This window comes from Zalophus californianus, chromosome 5 (assembly GCF_009762305.2).
Source record: "Zalophus californianus isolate mZalCal1 chromosome 5, mZalCal1.pri.v2, whole genome shotgun sequence".
NCBI lineage: Eukaryota > Metazoa > Chordata > Mammalia > Carnivora > Otariidae > Zalophus > Zalophus californianus.
Genome location: NC_045599.1, coordinates 46,781,791 through 46,805,852, shown reverse-complemented (window position 1 = coordinate 46,805,852; position 24,062 = coordinate 46,781,791). Strand labels below are relative to the sequence as shown.

The 24,062-nt window shown below is 40.3% G+C and overlaps 1 protein-coding gene across 4 annotated transcripts in view; it reads right to left on the bottom strand.

Moving 5' to 3' along the window:
* Positions 1-22,441, bottom strand: part of KIF2A (kinesin family member 2A) — a 69,248-nt gene extending 46,807 nt beyond the window's left edge. For 2 of the 4 annotated variants that reach the window (XM_027604582.2, XM_027604583.2), the window contains exon 1: positions 22,142-22,441. In XM_027604582.2, the coding sequence (XP_027460383.1) occupies positions 22,142-22,205 (64 nt within the window). In that variant the 5' untranslated portion in view covers positions 22,206-22,441. The remainder of the gene's footprint in view (positions 1-22,141) is intronic. The other 2 variants (XM_027604586.1, XM_027604587.1) reach the window with 1 other exon arrangement.
* Between the last annotated feature and the right edge of the window lie 1,621 nt (positions 22,442-24,062).

Below are 24,062 nucleotides of genomic sequence, written 5' to 3'. Positions count from 1 at the left end.
GGTCCAGACTAAAGACAAAAGCTTGAGAATTGTCAGCATATAGATCGCGCATTCTCTACAGGGGTGATACTGCTCCCAAGAAGGCAAAAACTGGTTCTTTGGAAGCAGACATCTTAGATATTACAATGGCCTGTGGCTCTCCAAAGGGCCATAGCATATAAACAGTATATATGTTATTAAAATTTCATGGGAAGGTGTGATTAGGGAAAAAAGTCTCAAACAGCTCTTTGGAGGAGGGCAATAATTAAAGAAGGTTTGGAAACCAATGACAAAGTATTAAAGGCAATGAAGGTGGACGTGATCACCAAGACAATGTGGGTGGAAGACCTGCTCTTCAGTGTACAAAAGTCAGAGAGAGATAATGAGATAACAGCAAAAAAGATGAAGTAGCTGCATGAGGAAATTTAGAAAAATCAGGAACATGGGAATTCTAGGAGGCAAGTAAAGAAGGTATTTCAGGGAAAAGAGAGTGAATCAACAGTGTCAAATACTGTTAACCTTATCAAGTAAAACAAGAGCAAATGCCTAAAAGTGAAAATGAGAACACAGAGGTTGTTTTTTTTTAAGATGACTGAAATAACAGCATTCCAATATTGATGAAAATGATTCATAAGAGAAGAAAATATTGATGATGCAAAGCAAAGAATGGACTGATGAAGAGGTAACTTTGGGCAGCTGAAAAGGGGATAGGATCTAGTGCACAAGTGGAGATAAATGGCCTAACATAGGAACCAAAAGAGTTTATTCATGGCAAAATAAGGCAGAGTTACAGGTGCAGATACTGGTACTTAGGTAGATGTGAAGACTAGCAGCTCTTTTCTGAGTGCTTACATTTCTTAGCAGTAAATGGCAAGCAAGGCCATCTGCTGAGAGTATGGGTGAATAAATAAACACTACGGATTTTATGACAAAAGTCAGCTAAGAAAGAGTGAATGGGTAGAGATAATGATTGCTCATGCAAAAAAAAAAAGCAACCACAAATTTAAATTGTGGTCAGTCAGCATAAACACAATTTTTCCCCTTCAGTCAATTTCAGACAATTAAGCAAGGACAAGGAGGTTTAAAATATATGTGAGGGTGTGATCTGCCAATCAAGGGGGGGGCCAAGGGAATATACATATGAGACAGTGCTTATAAATAATTAAGGACATGAGGAGTAAGGAACAATAAAAGGTAGTAGGATTACAAATCCTAGTGGGGTCAAAAGATTAGTGAAATCAGGGTACTAGAAGGAATATGCTGGAAACATACAGTGGTGACTGAAAAAAATGGGACATGCCTGGAGCTGAGATTATGGAGAGACTGCAGGGAAATGTAAGGATATATAGTGAGTGAGCTAAGGCCAAGGGCCAGGATCACTGAAAGGAAGGAAAGAAGTTCAGAGAACTGAGAGGCCAGGGTAATGGAAGGATCACCTATATATCAATATTGCATTTACCAAAAAATATGACAGGAATAGGATAGGAGATAGTAACAGTGAGTCAGAGCAAAAATCTTCAAGAAATTAGGAAAGTTGACAATGTCTGAGATTTCCAAGGAAACCAGGTACATGGTGTTTTCATTAGCCTAGATAAGGAATACAGTCAATACAGAAATATGGGGATAAAAGACAATGGATTCCATTTTTGATGAGTTTCATTTGAAATACTGGCAGGAAATCCATGTGGAAATATCTCGATGGGAGACCTGAAACTCAAGAGAAAGATATGGTCTCAAGAGACATTTTTGAAAAGTTTTAATTTTATTTGTATTTTTTTGTTATGAAAAATTACAAACATATACAATATATTATAAACACCAAATACCTTTCATTCAGTTTCATAAATGTCTAACACATGGCCAATCCTAATGCCCTTCATCCCACCATTACAAATGGATTATTTAGAAGCAAATCTCAGATATCAATCACCCACATTTACTGCAATATGTATAGAGATAACAATTTTATGCGTTTTTCATGCTCTCTCTCTTTTTTAAATCCCTTCTAGGGCACCTGGGTGATTAATTTGGTTGAGCGTCCGGCTCTTGGTTTCAGCTCAGGTCATGATCTCCCGGTTGTGAGACCCAGCACATTGGGCTCTGCACTAGTCTGCTTGAGAGATTCTCTCCCTCTCCCTCCCTTCTTCCTCCTTCTCCGCCCCTCCCCCACTTGGGCTCGCATGAGAACACGCTCAAGCTGTCTCTCTCTCAAATAGATAAAATCTTCAAAAACAACCCCTTCTAATGCATTTATTTTTCTTCTTTTCCCAGATGTTTTAGTACAACTTAAAGGGTTTTTAATCAAATGAAACCCATGCCATTGATCTGTTTTAAAGTAGTTAAGGACAGAGGATCACAAAAGTAACCAAACAAATCATCTTTACCATAGTTCAAGTTTAAACCCCACTTCCCGTGTATCTCTTCATGCCTGCTTTCATGCTGTGCTTGCTAGGATTTCTTTAAATCCGAGACACATTATATGAGATATGCACACCTACACACAAGAGAGGCAACCTCTAGCAATCCTTCAATTCTGGCAAAACAAAGGCAACTTCAAGACTAAGATTTCATTATATTCTAAGACCTTATTGATCTTCTATCAAACTGCAGTGTATTTTTCACAAATGCTAAATTAATTTGCTCTCTATGTTGAAAGGTCAAGAATGACTGTGAAGATCAAAGAACATATGCAAATATTTTAGGTGATATAGGTCATGGAAAGGACTATAAAAGTAAGAGGACATAAAAGCAGATCACACCTTAGATTAGGCAATGGTTTCTTAGAATAACAGAAGCACAAGCAACAAAAGATGAATAAATTGGACTTCATCAAAATTAAAACCTTTTGGCAGCACCTGGGTGGCTCAGTCGGTTAAGCATCTGACTTAGGCTCAGGTCAGGATCTCAGGGTCCTGGGAATGAGTCCTGTATTAGGCCCCCTGCCCATCAGCAAATTTGCTTGTCAGTCTGCCCCTCCCTCTGCTCGTATTCTCTCTCAAATAAATAAAACCTTTTAAAAAAAATTAAAAACTTTTGTGCTTCAAAGAACACTAACCAAAAAGGGAAAACACAATCCAGAGGATGGGAGAAAATGCAAAGCATACATCTGATAAGGAAATAATATCCAGACATATAAAGAACTTTTACAACTCAACAACAAAAAACCTGATCTTTAAAATGGGAAAGAATCTAAAGAGACATTTTTCACCAAAAAAAAAGATATACAAATGGCTAATAAGCACATTCACAACCAGGAGGATGGCTATAATAAAAAAGACAAACAACAAGTTTTTTGGCAAGGATGTAGAAAAGTTGGAACCCTCAAATATTATTGGTGAGAATGCAAAATGGTGTAGCCATGGAAAACAGTAGAAAATTCCTCAGAAAGTTCAGCACAGAGTTATCGTATGACCCAGCAATTTCACTCTTAAGTATACACCCCAAAAACTGCAAAACACATGTCCACACAAAAACATGTAGATGAGTGCTACTCATAGTAGCATAGCAAAAAAAGAAACACGAACACAAAAATAAAACACCCCCCCCCAAACAAAAACCCAACCCAACCCAAATGCCCATCAACTGACAAATGGGTAAGTAAAATGGAATATTATTCAGGTATAGGTACTGAAACATACAAAATGGATAAACTTTGAGCATAGTTTATGGTTAGTGAAAGAAGTCAGACATTTAGGGCGCCTGGGTGGCTCAGTTGGTTAAGTGACTGCCTTCGGCTCAGGTCATGATCCTGGAGTCCCGGGATTGAGTCCCACATCGGGCTCCCTGCTCAGCAGTGAGTCTGCTTCTCCCTCAGAACCCTCCCCCCCTCATGCTCTCTCTCTCTTTCTCATTCTCTCTCTCAAATAAATAAAATCTTGAAAAAAAAAAAAAAGAAGTCAGACATTTAAGGTTACATATGATATACCTCCAACTTATAGTGTCCAGAATAGGCAAGTCCACAAAGACAGAAAATTAAGTAGTGGATGCTAGGGGGTTGGAGCAAGGAGGGAATGCACAGTGACTGCCAATGGGTATGGATTTGTTTGGGGTGATGAAATGTTTTGAAATTAGACTGTGATAACAGTTGAACAACTGTGAATATACTTAAAATCACTGAATTGTGTATTTTAAAAGGGTGAAAAAGGTTTTCCTCATCTGGCTATAATATAACATTATATTAGTTTCAGCCATGCAACATAAGGATTCAATATTTGTAGATACTGTAAATGATCACCACAATAAGTCTAGTTAACATCCATCATCACACATAGCTACACATTTTTTTAATAAAGATTTTTATTTATTTAACAGAGCTAGAGAGAGAGCACAAGTAGGCAGAGCAGCAGACAGAGGGAGAGGGAGAAGCAAGCTTCCCGTTGAGCAGGGAGCCCCATGCGGGGCTCGATCCCAGGACCCTGGGATCATGACCTGAGCCGAAGGCAGCTGCTTAACTGACTGAGCCACCCAGGCGCCCCGCGACACATTTTTTTGCGATTAGAACTTTTAAGATGTACTCTTAGCAATTTTCAAATATGCAATATTATTAACGATAGTCCCCATGATGAATATTCCATCCCCAAGATTATTTTACAACTGGAAGTTTATCCCTTTTGACTGACTTTACCCATTTTGCTCACTCCTCAACGCCACTGCTGGCAATCACCAACCTGTTCTCTGTATCAATGAGTTGTTTTTGTTTTTTTAGATTCCACATTTTAGGAGATCATATGGTATTTCTCTTTATCTGACTTATTTTATTTAGCATAATGCCCTCAAGGTCCATCCATGTTGTCACAAATGGCAAGATTCCCTTCATCTTTTTATGGCTAAAAAATATTCCATTCCATTTTCTTTATTCATCCATTATCAATGGACACTTAGGTTGTTTCCATGTCTTAGAGCATGGGGGTGCAAATATCTTTTCTAGATAGGGTGTCATTTCCCTTGGATAAATAACCACACATGGAATTGCTCAATCACATGATAGTTCTTTTTTTTAAGATTTTATTTGTTTATTTGACAGAGAGATATAGCGGGAGAGGGAACACAAGCAGGGGGAGTGGGAGAGGGAGAAGCAGGCTCCCTGCTGAGCAGGGAGCCCGATTCGGGGCTCCATCCCAGGACCCGGGGATCATGACCTGAGCCGAAGGCAGATACTTAACAACTGAGCCACCCAGGCGCCCCTCACATGATAGTTCTATTTTTAATTTTCTAAGGCATTTCCATACTGTGTTCCACAGTGGTTGTACCAATTTATATTCTCACCAACAGTGCATGAGGGTTCCCTTTTCTCCACATCCTCACCAACACTTGTCATTTCTTGTCTTTTTGATTAACAGCCATGTGTATGTGTGTTTTGGAAAAATGTCTATGCAGGGCCTCCGCCCATTTTTAAATCAGATTGTCTGGTTTTTAGATACTGAATTCTTAACATATTTTAGATATTAACCCCTTATCAGATATATGACTTGCAAATATTTTCTTCCATTTGATAGGCTGCCTTTTCATTTTGTTGATGGTTTCCTTTGCCGTGCAGAAGCTTTTTAGATTAGTCTCATTTTTTAGTTTATTGCCTAAAAAGGGTTAATTTTATGATATGTGAATTCTATCTCAATTAAAAAAAAAGTAAATCCCAGTAACTAGGGAAAACACAGGGAAACAGAAGGGACCAATGATAGAACACTGGGAAACACCAACACTTAAGTGGACAAAGAACAAGAACTTAGAAAAGAGATTAAGAAGAATAGATCAAGAAGTAGAAAGAAAACTCAGATAACATAGTACAATCAAGTCCAGTCAACCAGTTTTAAAGATTTATTTATTTGAGAGAGAGCGTGTGCATGCGAGTGGGGAAAGGGGCACAGGGAGAGGGAGACAGAGCATCCCAAGCAGACTCTCCCATTGAGCACGGAGCCCGACATAGGGCTCGATCCCACAACTCTGAGAACACAACCCGACCCAAAATCAAGAATCAGGATGCCCAACCAACTGAGCCACCCAGGTGCCCCCAGGGAAAGTTTTAAAAAGTAGGAGGAGATTGACAAAAAGTACTACGATTGACAACAAATACAAAAAATGTTCACCTTTATTAATAATAATACAAGTTTAAATAAAACTCCCCACTGTTACCTATGAAGTTTTTTCAAAACTTTATTGAGATATAATTCACATAATATACAATTCACCTATTAAAAGTATAAAATTTAATGGTTTTTAGTATATTCAGATATTTGCAATCATCATCAATTTTGTAATATTTTAATCACCCCCCAAAACACTTCATATCCTTTAGCCATAACTTCCTCATTCCTCCAACACCCCCCTTCCCAACATAAGCAATCATTAATCTACTTTCTGTCTCTAGAGATTTGTCTATTCTTGACATTTCATATAAATTAAATCATATAATGTGGTCTTTTGCGAGTGGCTATTTTCACTAAACATGTTTTCAATGTCTATGTTGTCATATCCCATCACATGAATAAACCACAGTTTTGTTTACTCATCAGCTGATGGACATTGGGGGTTTTCACCTGTTGGTTATTATGAATAATGTTATAAACATCAATGTACATATTGTCATATGGACAGGTGCTTCTACTTCTCTTGGGTATATTCCTAGAATACAGCATGTTTTGTTTTTTAAAGACAATGTTTTTAGAGCAGTCTTAGGCACACAGCAAAATTAAACAGAAGACAGAGATTTTTCCATATACTCCCTGCCCCCACATATGCATAGCCTCACCCATTATCAACATCCCCCACCAGGCTAGTACATTCATTATAACTGATAAACCTGTATTGACATATCATAATTACCCAAAGCCCATTATGATTCACTTTTGGTGCTATACGTTCTGTAAGTGTGGACAAGTGTATAATGAGACGTACCCACCATTATAGTACCATACACAGTATTTTCACCGCCCTAAAAATCCTCAATTCTGCCTATTCAGCCCTCCCCCGACACCTAACCCATAAAACCTTGAAAAGGTTTTAAATTATTGAGGATGTGGGGTGCCTGGGTGGCTCAGTCATTAAGCATCTGCCTTCAGCTCAGGTCATGATCCCGGGGTCCTGAATCCAGCCCCACATCGGGCTCCCTGCTCAGCAGGAAGCTGCTTCTCCCTCTCCCACTCCCCATGCTTGTGTTCCCTCTCACTCTGTCTCTCTCTGTCAAATAAATAAATCAAATCTTTAAAAAAAAAAATTATTGAGGATGTGAGGACTTGGTTAATCTATTCATTGCTGGTGTTAAGTTCATAACTCATTCAGTCAGTGTTCAATGGATGCCTGCTATGTGTCAGATACCATACTAGATACTAAGGTTTTTTTTTTTTTTTAAGATTTATTGATTTATTTATTTGAAGGGAGGGAAATGGGCAGAGGGAGAGAGAATCCTGAAACAAACTCCCCGCTGAGTGCAGAGCCTGATGCGGGGCTCGATCCCAGGACCCTGAGATCATGACCTGAGCCGAAATCAAGAGCCGGCCATTTAATTGACGGAGCCACCCCCGGTGCTCCAAGATGCTAAGTTTATAGTAGAGAACCACAGAGACCTGGTATATGGCTTCAAAAAAAGGGGCACAAAAATAAATGTATACTTACAATGTGTGACAAAGTTTAAGAAAATGTAACGTGTCAAATTTTGATTCGTGAGTCAGAAAAGACCCCTTTGACAAGTACAGAAATAATAATTAAGCTGAGAACTAAAAGCAACAATTGAGTCAGGCAGAGTGGGCAGTAAGAAAATCTGAGGTGAAGGGAAGAGTTTGTATAAAAACTCTGAGGTAGTACAAATCACTAAAAGAAAGCCAGTGAGGCTCAACAATGGGAGCAAGGAGGTAAGTGTGTAAGGTGACACAGAAGAAAAGTTAAGAGCCTGATCACATAAAGCCTTCAAAGGTCATGTTAAGGATCACTTGATCCATGTTCTCCAAAATCTTGATGTAGTGATTAATCTTTCCTTGCTCTTTCTTTTCAGTCTCTTCTCATCCCTCTGGCTTCTTCCCTTCAACAAACATGCTGATGTGATTTCTCTCCATTAAATAAAGAACAAGTTATTAAGTGGCATAGCTGTGCATCTTCCACTTCCTCTGTACGGATGAAGGCTCCATGTGGAGACATATTTTTGTGGATTTTTCCCATTGCTTTATACTCAATAACTAGTGCACTGCCTAAAATACTCAATACATATTGGTTGATGAACAAATAAACAACACACACACTTTCACCCAACTACCCTTCCAGTCAAAAGCTGGCATTTTGAACAGTAAAAGAACAGGGACGAACTGGCTTTAAGAGATTTAGTTCCTTGATCTGGCCTCGAATAACAAGGCAATCTACTTAAGTGAGTTAACCAAGTACAAACTGAAAAAAATACAGGGAAATAATTTCATTAGCACAAATTTATTTAACTGTGTTCAGAGTAGGAAAAATACCAATCTATTATTTAGTAAGGCTGTTCAAGTTTATTAGGTTAAAAACAGTAATGTGTATTTTTCAAAAACTTTTAATAACACATGGCATCTTGTTTTTCTATACTAGCTATCATAACACTAGAACTTAAATGCTTTTCATTATATGTCTGGACCTCATAAACACTTTATAAATTAAGTATGTTATCTTTTCTGGGCCATTTAACTTCAGAAGAAAACATTCTACTAAACTCTATAAATTCTAAACTCTATAATCCAGGCTAGCAAATCTCAAAAATTTATGTTGTACATTGTTGTGGACAAGGAGCACTTGTGCAGATAAGAAGGTAAATTCACATATTCTCTTAGAAGCAAATTGTCAAGATCTACTGAAATTAAAAAAATACAATTCTATGACCCAGCAATTCTACTTCTAGGACCTTATCCTACAGATATAGTCATCAATACGCAAAAAATGACCAAAGTTCAAGATTACACAGTATTGGCTGTGTAAGAGCTACAGATTGGGAACAATCTAAAGAGTGGTATATTTAACCAATAATAAAAGGCAGCCATAGAGACTATTATTTATGTATTCACAGGTTCTTCCAAGATATCATTATTAAATAAAAATAAGAAGCACCAGTGTGTACCATATAGCATCTGTAGAGAAAATATATATATTTACAAATATAAATATACATACATAAAAATACATATTTACAAATATCTATACTACATATAAGTACAAATATACAAATATTTCCTTGAAAATGCAAAACAAATCCCTGCACACATATACAAGAACCTGGTAATACTGGTTATCTCTTGGGAGAAGACTCAGGTGGCTAGGGGGCAGGGATATGATGAAGACTTTCTAATATATATCCTTTGGAACTTAATTATTAACCATGGGACTACATTATTATTCAAAACAGGTAATTAAATTTAAAAAGCAAGTTAAAAGTGTACATTAAAAGCAAAGACACATACTTCTTGAGGCTCTGAAGATGAACACAAATCAATTTTTTTCAGAATGCGTGACTCTGAATAGAGCAGTGGAGAACAGCACAGCTAGAGCTTCATTTAATCATTGGTTCAAGAAATAGGTAATTTACTAAGCATGAACAGGACCTGCACTAGGCACCAAGGATACGATGGAACTTGAGTTTTACCAAAGACAATTAAACAGGTAATACAATCCCACGAGAGTTTTGATGAATAAACAGAGGGGACTCGGAGACCACAAAGCAGGGGACCTATCCTAATCTAGGAGTCAAGGAAGAATAGAATATTTAACAGAGACAAAAGGAAACAACAACATTACACGGATTAGGTAGGTAGAAGTGGAGTGTTGAGTTCAATGTGTCTGGAGGGCCTCAAATAAGCTGCAAGAAATCAAACTGGAGAGGGAGGTCACACTGTTCAGGGTCTAGAGTAAGCTATGTAAGAGTGGGGCTTTAGCCAAAGGGCAACAGAGAGAGCATGTGACAAAAAGTTTTAAGCAGATGCTCAGGGGGTCAAATTTATATGTTTGAAATGTTATTCTGAAAGAACAATCAACCAAACGTGGAGAGACCTATTAGGAATTTGTTGCAATAGTTCAGGGAAGACATAATGCTAGCCTCACCAAGATTATAGTAGAAGGATAGAAAAAGCATATGGACTGAAGAGGTACTTCAGCAGTTATATTATTAAGAGAACCTGAGGATAGGATATGATGTTCGGAGACACCAAGGAGTCAAGGAAGACATCTAGGTTTCTGAGTCAGGCAGTGGGTGATGGGTCCAATTTTGGACATGCTGAATTTGAGGTATGCATGAGACAGCCACATGGAGATACTCAGTAATCCATTAGATACACAAAGAGTACTATCTGCAGCCAGCCAAGGCTGAAGAGAAGCATTTAGTTCACTCAGAGAGAGATTACAGTGTGAGAAGTACTGCAAGGTTAAGATCAAGCCCTGAGGAACACCAACATTAATAAAATAGAGAGAGAAGGAACACCCGCAAAGATTAAGAAGGAAAAGTCTGAGGGTTGGAAGAAAACAAAATATTTTGTTTACTTTTAGTTTAGTTAAGGAATGGCTCTTAATGAAACCCAAAAGAACATGTAAGGTTAAAAGCAATGTATTACTCTTAATAAAAGTATACCCTAAAGAACATACAAAGAAAATACACAGATATTTAGGGTCATCCTTTAGTCAACTCTCAATTATCAGCTATTGGGGGGAGTAGATGGTAAAAATGCAACCCACACATTATTCCCAAAACAATTTCAAGCAACAATTTTATAAAAATAAAGATGACTGAATCTATAGAGGCTCCCAAATTCATCAATTATGCCAATGGACTCCTAGCAAGTTGCTATAATCTCTTGTATTTTCCTGACAGTATAGCTGCTCATCTAATAAGATATCATTTCAAATGAAACATATGCCCTTGTCTAAAATCTTGAAGGTCATGGGAGCAAGGACGGCCTAAACTCACACAATGGCAGGGAGACTGGCAAAGACCAAAATTTCTTTTTCAAAAGAAATCATAAAGCCCCAGGGCACTTGGATTGAGTGCCACAGCTATTTACTAGTCTGCTATAACTGACAAAGTAGTCTTTACTAGGAAGAAATCCTATTTCTATGCCCTCAAAGGCATGAGAAAGAAGGGACATATAATGGTCATGCAGCATATGCTAGTTGAATTAATAAAAAACACCTGAAGGCAATCTATACCATAGAAAGAAAAATGAAAGCACTACTTAATGATCCGACTTCCAATGCTTGGAACATCCACAGTACACAAAGAACTCCAAGGCATTAGTGTAGAGGAATTTAGAGGCAGACAATCTATGCTCTAATCTATTTGCTACTTACTTCACGTATGGCCGTAGACAAGTCAACTTCCTCACTGTAAAAATAAAAGCAAGTTTGACCTACAGCAGTATTTCATCAGAGTTGTCTGTGTTTAAATTCTTAAGACTTGCCTCATTAATTAGGGCCTCTAATTTGCTCTCCATTCCTAAAAGTCATATATTGGTAAATCACTATACCCATTTCTTTTTAGTCCACAATAAACTAAAGGCTTAAAAATACTACCTCTTCCCCCAAAAAAGTTTAATGCTGTTTGCACTCCCAACTCACTTTCCGTAAGATGAAACATTATTAGATTTCATGTATTTATCTTACAAGAGAAATTCCCTATTTTATAACTAGAACAGGTAAAACACTTGTTTAAATTCAACCCTGGCTCACCTCAAGAATAAAGTTTCTAGACACACTGCTTGGATATCTGTCACAGCATTTTACCTATAAACTCAAAATGTCCATGAGCCAAGCATATTTCAATCCTCTCGTTGCACTACAGCTCATTTTAAAAATTGTGTCCACAAACCCTCAATCTCTCATACTGGCCAACAAACTAAGCATAACAAAAATGAAGAGCAAAAGTTAACCTTAACTATAACCCCATATGGAATAAGAACTTCATTCTTAAAATACTATAAATTCTTGCCATTAATTGATCCATTATTCCAAAAGCAGCTTTAACTTTTAACACCTAACGTGTGCATACCCCCCTTTTAAAATAAATTTATTTTTTAGAGCAGTTTCAGGTTGATAGCAAAAACTGAGCAAACCCCCTGTCCCCACAGACCCAGAGCCTCCCTTATCATCAGTAGCCCACACTGGGTACCCTTGTACAATCAATGAACCTACAGTGATGCAGTACTAATACTCAAAGCTCATAGTTTTTATTAAGGTTCATTCTTGGTGTCGTATCTTCTACGGGTTTTAACTAATGTATGACATGTATCTACCATTATAGTAGTATCATAGAGAATAATTCCACTGCCCTAAAAATCCAATGTGCTCTATTCATCCCTCACTTATTTCTTTTTAAGTCCTAAATTGCAACAGCAATTAAGACATTCTAAATGCTGAAATGACATTCAGAATCTTAAGGATGAAAACGTAAGCTGAAAGCCAGGGCAGAAAAAATAGGACAAAAATAAGAGCAAAGGAAAAGTAAAAGAGAGTAGCTGTATTTTAAGAATCAAAATGCTTCATCCCTTAAAAAGCAGAAGCTGTATCCTTTAAGTGTTGTTTTTCCTTCCCATTCCCTTCCATGAATTCTGAGGGGGTTCTGGCTAATACACTATAACTGAGTCTTCTTAAGTAAGCAAAGCAGTTAGTTATAGCTTAAGTAAATTCCTGCTCTACATATAAACATTTATTGGAAGTGACTCATACCTTAGGCTCACTTACTTTAAAGATATTAGGGGCGAAAACTATAAACAGCCTGAGTTGGATGCTCCCTTTGATATCACACTGTACCTAGGCTCTACAGTCCTCTACAAAATATTCATGAATAGGATCGGCTTGATTAAACATAAGAGATTTTATAATCTACACTCAGATTTTCCAAATGTTAAGTCCATTCCTTTCAACATATCTGTTCTTTATTCAGCACAAATGATATATCACCATATAACATCAATTCTTTTTGCAGGCTGCTGGATCTCATCTGTTCCTTAATCATTGCTCACCCTCCTGGACTGATGCAATCTTATCCTTGCTAGCTCTCATTTTCAGTATTATTCTCTCTCTAATCTATCACTAATCACTAGCTAACTCCTATTACTGCTCTTAGGAGATTAAGTCCTACTGTAGTTTCCAAGTGTCCTAGAAATTAATTCCAAGAAGCCTTACCTTACCTTTGTTTTCAAGTCTTCAATAAGGTGTCCCAGATTACTTCTCCTTCCTTATTTTCCTCTTCTATCACCCTCCCTTCTACCTGTTTTTAACGCCTTTTACCTGACAGCCCTCCATTTCCAGCTCAGGGACTTCTTACATGTTGTACTACATGCCTGGAATGCCTCCTTCCCCCCATGGCAATCTGCTGGTCAACTTCTCCCCATCATTAAAACTTCACTCTCCATGAAATTTTGTCAGATCACTATTAGGAAATGCTACTTTTTCTAAAATAACAGATCACAACCCTGGGTGCACAGTGAAGTCACCTGTATGTGTGAAGTTAAGTTTCATCAATGTAGGCGGTGCTTTAAATTTTTCAAATAAAATACTAATGCTCAGGCTCCATATCAGGCCAATTGAAACAGACTCTCTATGCAAAGGACCCAGATATTGGTGGGTAGGGGGTTGTTTTTATGTTTGGTTGTTTTTCATTTCAAAGTCCCACAGGTGATTCCAAAGAGTAGCCAGGGTTGTGAAACCACTATACAGACTCTACCCAGTTTAGAAACAGAACTCCCACAACTACATTTATCTAATGTTCTCTAAACATATCTCTATCTCACACCACTAAAATACACTTACCACATTGTCCTGACCAATGCATATAATGTAAATATGTGAAACTGCCCTTCATAAGGCTTAACCACTTCACAGTGATTTATATACTCTGAGCATAGGGTTTCTCTTCAACAAAATGGGTCAAATACTGTTTACCTTGCAGGGTTGTCATGAAATCCAAGCAAGATACTGGACGTTAACATATTTAGGGAAGCAACTGACCTTATAAAGGGCGCAAGTATTAAATCCCTTCAGGTATCAAGAATAACACCCGGATTCAATTTTTAAGAAACAAACAGAATTCATGTGGGAGTACGGAAGACACAAGCTATCTGGATGAAGCTGAGTAGATAAATGCTGACCAAGAGTTATAATCAAAAAGTCCTTCTTTGTGTAGTGCAGACACCTTGCAAATTTTACTGTGTGCCCCACCCCGATCTCATCTGTCCTTTAAATTTTTTTTATATAGCCTGGGGAGGTGTCTGATTCTTACGGTCCCTTGGCCACACTGTGTGAGGAGAGTTGTTTCCAAATTACATACAAGTACCAGCAGGTGGTCGACCAGTTTCCATGCTCCCCTCCCTCGGTCCCTGTGTCTACAAGCACCCCGGTATCTCGACAGAAACGCGATGCCACGGCTCTTCTACCAGAAATGTAAATGTGAAAAAAACGGATTCTTTTCGGTACCAAAACAAGGGTAAAAAGTCATAAAGTTAAAACTCAGACGGGTATTACAGAAAAGAAAACAGGCCAGTAATAACAAATAAGGACAATTTCAGCAAAGTGACGGGGCTATAAGGACTGGTGGTACTGTACTAAGAGGAATTTTGAGGATGCATATGGGCTTATCAGGAAAGCACACTGTAAGGGATAATGGATATTGGTCTTGGGCAGAGGAGGTGAAAGGGACAGCATTTCCAGAAGACTCCTAACTGCAAGAGTCTAAATAAAGAGCCTAAACCTAAAAAGGGAAGTGGCAATCAGGTACACACAGAACAGCATACTTCTGTCGGTACTTACCATACTATACGTCAATCATTTACTTACTGTTTTTGAAGGCAGGAACTGTGTGTGCCTTATTCTTTTTTGTATCTCCAACACCTATCAGAATGCCTGACATATAATAAGCTATTAATAAAAATGTATTTAATTAAATCTGCAATAAGAAAAAACTATGAGATCACACTTTTGTGATCTGGCAAAATCACTTATGGTCTATATACCAAAACGTACTCACTCTCTAGTAAATACCCACTTGGACTGCAAGGTTGGTTGTAGTGGATAACAACAAAAATAAGCAGTACCAAAACGAGAGAGCCCTAGGCAAAGACTAGATTTACAAGCACAACTTTAAAAAGGGACACCTCCCTACCCATTTTACTCCCAGGAGACAGTAACAAAAAGTTAATTTAAGATTAACCAACAATGAGGGGCGCCTGGGTGGCTCAGTCGGTTAAGCGTCTGCCTTCAGCTCAGGTCATGATCCCAGGGTCCTGGGATCGAGCCCCGCATCGGGCTCCCTGCTTCTCCCTCTCTCTCTGCTGCTCCCCCTGCTTGTGCTCTATCCCTCTCTCTCAAATAAATAATAAAATCTTAAAAAAAATTTAAAAAAAGATTAACCAACAATGAAATGGTATTTCATTTCATTTGAGCAAGTTTTCACAAGACAAATCCCAATAAGCATGAACCTGAATTTATTTAGCTCTCTATATAAGTACATGGCACAGTATCCACTATGTGTAATCAAGCCCTTAAATGTTTTAAGATGGTTAGGTTCTAATACCTATTTTCACTTAGGCACTATAATACCATTTTTATTACTTTAATCAAAAGAGATACTATGTGATGGGAGGGCAACGTAACCTATATTAACGCCACACTGGACCAGAAGAGTGAAAATGAGTTGTGCCCAAGGCTTAGAAATTGTATCTATTCTATTAGAAGTATGATCTCAAAATAAATAAACACCTTAAAAGATTATTTTAGGTTACAGGACAGAGGTGTTAAAAGCAAAGTAGATGGCTTAATCCGAGAATTAAGCTTTGCAAAAGATGAATATAATATTAACGACAGGTATACTTGAGACAGTTAGAATGAGTCCAGATGATCTCTCAAGGAACCCTGTTCTGGATATTCCACACTCAAGCCTCCTCCCCTATTTAAACAAGACACAGGCTTAACTAGCTCTTTGTTATTTTCTAGATCTTAAAAAATTATGACACACAAAAAAGCTGACACATAACCTTTCCTCAGAGTTCCAAAATTTTTGCCTTAAGAATCAAATGACTAGGCAATGAACATAGATTCCTGGGTTTCTGTGATAATTCTAGAAGCAACAAGTGATTAGTGAAAAGGGCTTTAAAGCCTTAAACTGCTGAATTTTTATCCTTATGGTTAATAAAATGTCAGAATTTAATTTGATCTCACCAATTCTGAAAATTTAATTCAATGTTATCAGTTGTAGGTTTTCTGAGCCTCTTGTGGCAGTAGAAAAAAATTTTACTACAGGGGCTTTTACATCTTAAAAAAAAAAAAACCACTGAAGTACAAAAAGTATACAACTTCAGGGGCACCTGGGTGGCTCAGTTGTTAAGCGTCTGCCTTTGGCTCAGGTCATGATCCCAGGGTCCTGGGATCGAGCTCCACATTGGGCTCCCTGCTCCGCAGGAAGTCGGCTTCTCCCTCTCCCACTCCCCCTGCTTGTGTTCCCCCTCTCTGTCAAATAATAAAAAAAATCTTAATAAAAAGGTATACAACTTCATACCATCATCCACAAGCATGTGTCAGCACTTAAAAAGAAAACTAGGAGTGAAAGAACCTAGGGTTTGGTTGAGGTTATGCCCCTAATTAACATGTGATCTTGACAAAAAATCCAACCTTAGATTCTTCGCCTATAAAATGATAAATCTACCACCTTACTATCCTGCATTACCTCATAGGGTTTTTTGTGAGGATCCAATTAGACAACTGTTTGAAAACAATGAAGGCCTACATGAAAAAATGCTCAACATCATTCGGCATCAGGGAAATACAAATTAAAACCACAGTGAGATACCAGTCAAAATGGCTAAAATTAACAAGTCGGGAAACAAAAGATGTTGGCAAGGATGCAGAGAAAGAGGAACCCTCTTACACTGTTGGTGGGAGTGCAAACTGGGGCAGCCACTCTGGAAAACAGTACGGAGGTTCCTCAAAAAGTTAAAAAAAAACAGAGCTACCCAATGACCCAGCAATTGCACTACTAGGTATTTATCCAAAGGATACAAACATAGTGATTTGAAGGCGCACATGCACCCCAATGTTTATTGCAGCAATGTCCACAATAGCCAAACTACGGAAAGAGCACAGATGTCCATCCACAGGTGAATGGATAAAGATGTGGTGTATATGTATACAATGGAATATTACTCAGCCATCAAAAAAATGAAATCTTGCCATTTGCAACGATGTGGATGGAACTAGAGGATATTATGCTAAGCAAAATAAGTCAACCAGTGAAAGACAATTATCATATGATGTCATTCATACGTGGAATTCAAGAAAGAGAACAGGTAAACATGGGGGAAGGGAGGGAAAAATAAAATAAGATGAGGGGCGCCTGGGTGGCTCAGTCGTTAAGCGTCTGCCTTCGGCTCAGGTCATGATCCCGGGGGCTCTGGGATCAAGCCCCGCATCGGGCTCCCTGCTCCGCAGGAAGCCTGCTTCTCCTTCTCCCACTCCCCCTGCTTGTGTTCCCTCTCTTGCTGTGTCTCTCTCTGTCAAATAAATAAATAAAATCTTTAAAAAAATTAATTAATTAAATAAAATAAGATGAAATCAGCGGGAGGCAAATCATAAGAAACTCTTGATCAAAGGAAACAAACTGCGAGCTGCTGGGCAGAGGGAGGTGGGGGCATGGGGTAACTGGGTGATGGACATTAAGGAGGGTACATGATATAATGAGCACTGGGTGCTATAAGCAACTGATGAACCACTAAACTCTAGCTCTGAAGCTAATAATACACTATATGTTAATTAATTGATTTTAAAGAAAAGAAAAGTATGAAGGCCTAACTATACATATATGGAACCATTATCTTGTTATTTACCATGTAAAAGGAAATTATTAATCCACAAATTTCCCCATTCCACCCACTCCACAGAGCCACACAATCTTACCTAAACAACTATATTGCTACGTTGTTCATTTTTATTACCTACATTCACACAGTCCATTCTCCAAAGTCTACATATGACATGTAAAGATGAACTAGCAAAAGAATAAATATGGCAAAACAGGTAGGAGAATTAGGCCATTTAAAATCTTTCCTAAAGATTGCCTGCTCTAAACTCCAAGAGTCCCGATAAATCCTTTGAAATCTTTACCTTCATGATTTCAGATGCTTAATTAAAGCATTCTTTTCACCAACACTGTGATCTTCTAGTTACTATACCATTACCACTTTTTACCAGATCATTCCAACTGGGCTCTATAACACTGCTCCCTAGCGCCCTTCCTATGACCAAGAAGCAATTTCCTATACATCCTTATTGGGCTGTAGAAAGCTGTGTATGGTTCCTAAATAACAGAAATCTCCCTTTACTGCCACAGTTCTTGATAGTCTGGTTTCTGTGCTATGCAAGACAGGTTCCTGGCTACCACTACAAGCTGTAAGAATCCAGACAAGTCCCTTAAGGTGACTTGGGGCTCTGTTTCCATATTTATAAAAATGAGAACTAGATTAACTTCAAGGATCTTTCTGGTCGATCTTTCTCTTCAGATCACATATATCAATGCTGTGACTAAGAGACCCCAGAAAACAATCCCATCAGAGTTGCAGCTTCCAAATATTCAAAACATTTCTCATCCCTCCCCCAGTCTCTAAAGGATAATTACAGACACTGTCAAACAGGTAAGAGATGTTTTAACAGTGCTTTTCAGAATTCCCAATAAAGACTACCTAGCTATGGTGACTGGGTGGCTCAGTTGGTGAAGCCTCTGCCTTCACGTCAGGTCATGATCCCAGAATCCTGGGATGGAGCCCCATGTCAGCCTCCCTGCTCAGTGGGGAGCCTGCTTCTCCCTCTCCCTCTGCCTGCCACTCCCCATTTATGCACACTGTGAAATACATAAAATCTTAAAAAAAAAAAAAACAACTATCTAGCTACATAACAGTAAGAGTGCAGGTTTTAGAGTCACTGGATTCCAAAAATGAGTTGAATCAAAAGGGTAACAGGAAACCACATGCAAAAAAATAAATTATACATGACTATCCATTTCCAGAAACTAGTCTAATTTCATAACAGGTTATTGCCTGTGGTGGGGAACAATCTCAGTACATCTGATCTCTGTCATTCTTAACTTCAGAATACCAGAAATGTGAGATTAGCTTTAGCAGATCACTCAATTCCAGTCAACTCTGGGGATGTTGTACCAAGAGGCCTGAATGGAGTGGGGTAGAGGGGGGCAGAGCAGAATAAGGAGGTGGTGGGCACCTGGGTGGCTCAGATGGTTGAGCGTCTGCCTTCAGCTCGGGTCATGATCCCAGAGTCCTGGGATCGAGTCCCGCATCAGGCTCCCTGCTCGGTGGGGAGCCTGCTTCTCCCTCTGCCTCGCTCTCTCTCTGTCTCTCATGAATAAATAAACAAAAAATCTTTAAAAAAAAAAAAAAAGAATAAGGAGGTGGTAGCCTAGATAGAAGGGTTTCACTTCCAGGTAAGATGTTATCAGAATGGTAAACTTAAATATTTGAAAACCAAAGACCCAATAATGAATGATTCACTCAAAAACTATATGGGAGAACCTCTGCTAGGCACATGGGAGGAGATACACAGATGAATTCAGGAAACTGAAGAGGCTATAATAAGTATTTTAATCCCATAACACCCTGACTGTGGTTGAAGTGGATGTGGATAGCCTGCCATCCCTCATTGGATTCTACAACACCTCATCTCCAGTGCAGTTTGAAAATATAATATTAAAAGAAATACACCCAAATATATTAGTACTTCCGGAAATATGCTGCCTCGTGAATGATACAGAATGACTTAGGAATTCAGAGGCTGGCTATCCATCTGGTTTTAGTAATTAGTGAAGACTTACTGGGATTAGTTTTGAGCAGGGCCTTTAAAGATAAGAATAAATTCATTTTAGTTTACCCGTTGGCCCTCAGAATATGTTTTATTTCTATATGAGCATCAGATTGGAGAAGCATGCTCTGAAACGAGGACAAGTATCACCATTAGGAAGCATGCAGAACATCAAGTCACCAGTTAATAGCAGTCTACAGCAGCCCTTCTTCACTCATGTGATTTCCATTGTCTCAGGCATTACATTAGTGCTCATCCAACTACAAAGTTTATTTTTGTTACAATAACCACTAGTGTTTATCCAATACAGATGTGCTATAGAAGTAGGAGGAAACAAAACAGCTTCTTTAATGTGAAAAAAGAAAGCTTGTGGGGAGTTTCCCAGGCATCTTTTTTTCTACTGTGACACACCACTATCCAATGCAAATGACCATTCCCTTCAAGTTGTCTACTTTTACCTTCCACCAATTCCATCATGCATCTGAAGGGCATAAATATGTATATGACTAACGGTTGGGATAATACACATTGTAACAATTTCCATTATGACCTAATGGGCAAACTGGTTTGAAATGTGACTTTAGGTTATTAGCACCTATAGAAGAACACAAAGCTCTGATATATATGTTTGGATTTCTGGTAAAGGCAAAAGCTGAAAGACTATTAAAAAGTCTCTGTCCTAGAACCCTAAAATGAACCAAAATTATTTCACATCATGCGTTTAAACAAAAAAAGTGTTTAGAAAAAATAAAAAAATACAAAGCTTTCAAAGGCCGTATGATACTGGTTTTTAAAAATGTTTTGTAGTAACACCTACAATCATAAAGGCTTAGAATGTAAAGAACTTAACACATTTTATTGCACCCCGAAATTTTAAATAATATGCAAATCCTACTTTCATTGGAATGCAGTGAACCCTTGTTCACCTAAAAAAGAAATGACAGTAAAACAGTACTGTTTAAGGACAGTAATTCGAAGAGAAAATAAAAAGAAACCCCAACCCAAGAAAAGGAGACATCGCTTTCCCGGTGGTGTTACTAGTAACTACTAAAGCTCTAAGCGGTATACGTGATCTTTTCACATTCAGGGTAATGATGTTTCCGGCTGTTAATACAAATTATCTCAAATATAATGGGAAAAAATCATTAGCTATATGAGGTCTAACAATATATCACACAGGTAACAGGGAAGTCAATCTAGCTTCACATAACTTAGTCAAACTTGCTCAGAAACCAGGAGGGTGTGGATGTGATAGCAACGTTACTACTGACTAGGCAAGAGGATAAAAAGCCATAAATAAAGGTGTCAGGGAGATGGAGTCATGAACACTGCACACACCTATTACATATCTCTAGTTCTTCCAATATTCGAACTGAAAGAAAATTGTACTTCTCTCTCTCCATGCGTTTTCTCCTTTACAATATAAATTATTTCCAAGCCTGGCTGGCATCTCACTCCACACCCCAAGCTAGTGACATAAAACATTTTCCCCAAGAGGAGCCTATAAAAGATACGTAAGCCTTTTCTTTTCTTTTGAATTAAGCATGTATATTCATCTTACACTTCTCTCTCAGTTACCTCTCCAGAGGGTGTGAAAAATATCAACATCCGGTCGCCCACCCCACCCTCTCGGTAATGCATCGCGTTGACTAGGCTCAGCCCTCTCCTTCCCTTTCAGTCTCATCACCTCTGAGAAGCTTATCGAACACTTCTTCCCACTGCTCCCCCCCCACCCCCACATATTCATGGCCGAGCACGACGTTCTCCGCATCCTTCTTCCAAGGAAGGGACTAGCCAAAAAAAAAAAAAAAAAGAAAAGCATGCCCGAGAAGCGACAGGCGAAGAAGCCTGACCAGCTTCAGGGTTGGCCTTTTTCCCCCTGCCTCGGGCCGGGAGTCGGTTCTCTAAACACTGAAACCACTGGTCTCCACGCTCTCCCCACCCCCCACCCCCCCAAGAGATACTGCCGGAAAATGAAAAGGCCGGGTGAAACGCGAGGTTGGGTCCTCCCTAAAGAAGCCCTCTGCCCCCGGCCCCGCGGGCTGGAGTCCCCGGGTAGGATGGAGATCGCGGGAAGAGCGGGGACCCCTGTCCCGGGACCGTCTGCCTCACCCGCCCGAACCCCCAGAGATGCGGCCGCGACACCCAGGCCATGGCCAGCGGCCCCTCCCCGCCCCCCGCACTGCAGCGGCACCCGGGGCGGACCCCACGCCGGCCTCACTCGCACACACGCCACACACAAAAGCGCCGCGGCCGCCGCCTTCCCGCCCCCACAGCCCGGCGGAGCAATCAATGAGGCGGCCGGCCCCGCGTCCCCTCCATGAACACCCGAATGCGGGGCCCGGCCAGTAGGGGCGGCGGCGCGGCTCACCATCGCTCCGCTTGATCTCCACGTAAATCCCGATCTGGATCTTGCCGAAGTTGGCCGTTGCCATCACCTCATCTGGAGCAGCGGCGGCGGGCCGAGGGAGGGGGACGGGAGGGCGGAAAAGGCGGGGAGGGGGCGGGGTAGGTGTGGGAGGGGGAGCGGTTGCCCGCGGCCGCGCCGGCCCGGGCGACAGCGTGAACGTGAGCCGGGGCCGCGAGGAGCAGCGGCGGGGAAGCAGGCGGAGGCCCCGGGCCTGAAGGCCGGCAGGAGAACGCGCACGCCGGGGCGTCGGGGTGAAGCGAGGGCCGGGGCCGTCAGGCGGCGCGGGGTAGAGTGGGAGGGCCCGCGCCGCCCGCCCAGGAGCCGACGCTGGGGAGGCGGGGCGCCGCGCGCGTGCGCAGAGCGAACCTCCCGCGTCTCTTCCTTCTTGGCCAGCCTTTTCCCCGCTGCAGGCGTACCCCCGCGCAGCTCCGCGGCGGGGCGAGCGGGCGTCGGCCGTGGCTTGGCCGGCGGAGGGAGCGGAGCGCGCGTGGCACCGCCCCGAAAGATCCAGGGTCGGGTTTGATTTCGGCGCGCGGCCTAGAAGAGGCGGGAACCCGCGTGCTGGTGCCTTCCTGTCTCTCTGGCTTCCATGATTTGTCCCTGTGGCCGGAATGGATTAAGGGCCCTATTGGTTGTGGGCTTTCCGAGTGGGAATGTGGGGCTGAGCGACGTGAATTTAGGGACCGGCCATTGACAGAACGGGCATAGTGTTTCATCTTAGAGTGTCAGCTGTATTGCCACTTAGAGGTGGCCGGCCCAAGTTAAGGTTTCCCATCCAGTTATGGAAAAGGGGAAGAAAAACCTTTGCGGTGTCACCCACCCTTAAATCCGAATGAAGATCCTCTTCTTCATGGCCTTGCCTGATAGCTAGCTCGTCGCGATGCAGACATAAACCGTGTGCTGGAGCCGCCTTGACTCTTCCGTTTATGGTGCATCCGAAGCTGGTGTATTGTCTCTGCTGTAGGTAGGGTTCAAGACTTTTATTTGCTCTGGCCCATAAAGCCAATAATATGATTCAGGGACAGAGGGCAGACAACATAAGGTTGACTAAGGAATGTGCCTTTTCTGCAGAGTCACTTGACTAGTCTGACCACATCAACGTGAAGAGAAAGACTCTCCACCCTGGGAGAGCAGGAGGACCATGTGGACAAGGAACATGGAAACCGTTTACAGCACCATGTAGAAACCAACAAAAGTGTGACTTTCGCTTCTAGCGTTCAGACGTGTTATGGAGGAAACACTTTTCGTGCCTTATTTTCTGTAGTCATTGTTAATCTCTCTGTAATAATAACCAAAATTTAAAAATTGGAAGCTAGACACGTGTGTGTTAAGTACATATGTGCATATATGCACACGCCTAGAATTTTCACCCCAATAATCAAGACAAGTAGACCCTAAACAATGTTAAAAGACTCAGACTCCATCTGTAACTTGAACATATTGAAGGCATACTTGTCAAAAGAATGAAGTTTCTTAAATCCATTCAAAAGTAAGAATAATTTATACAGGAGAAAAAAAACGCTGGGTAGACAACCTAGAAAATAACGTCTTTTTTTTTTTTTTTTTTTAAGAGAGGGAGAGTGTGGGGGACTTAGGGAGACAGAGAATCTTAAGCAGGCTTGATGGCCAGCGTGGAGCCCCATCTGGGTCTCCATCTCACAACCCCAGGATCCTGACCTGAGCTGAAATGAAGAGTCAGGTGCTCAACTGACTGAGTGACCCAGGTGCCCCATACTGTCTGTTTTTCTATTCCAGAAATGACATTACTGTAAATCTCACTTAAGGACCTCTGTTTCAAAATAAGATTTGACCAAATCAAGATTTGGTTGTTTTTTGTTTTAAATAATCTTAAGAGTTTTATCTGAACTCTTTGGGTTCTGCC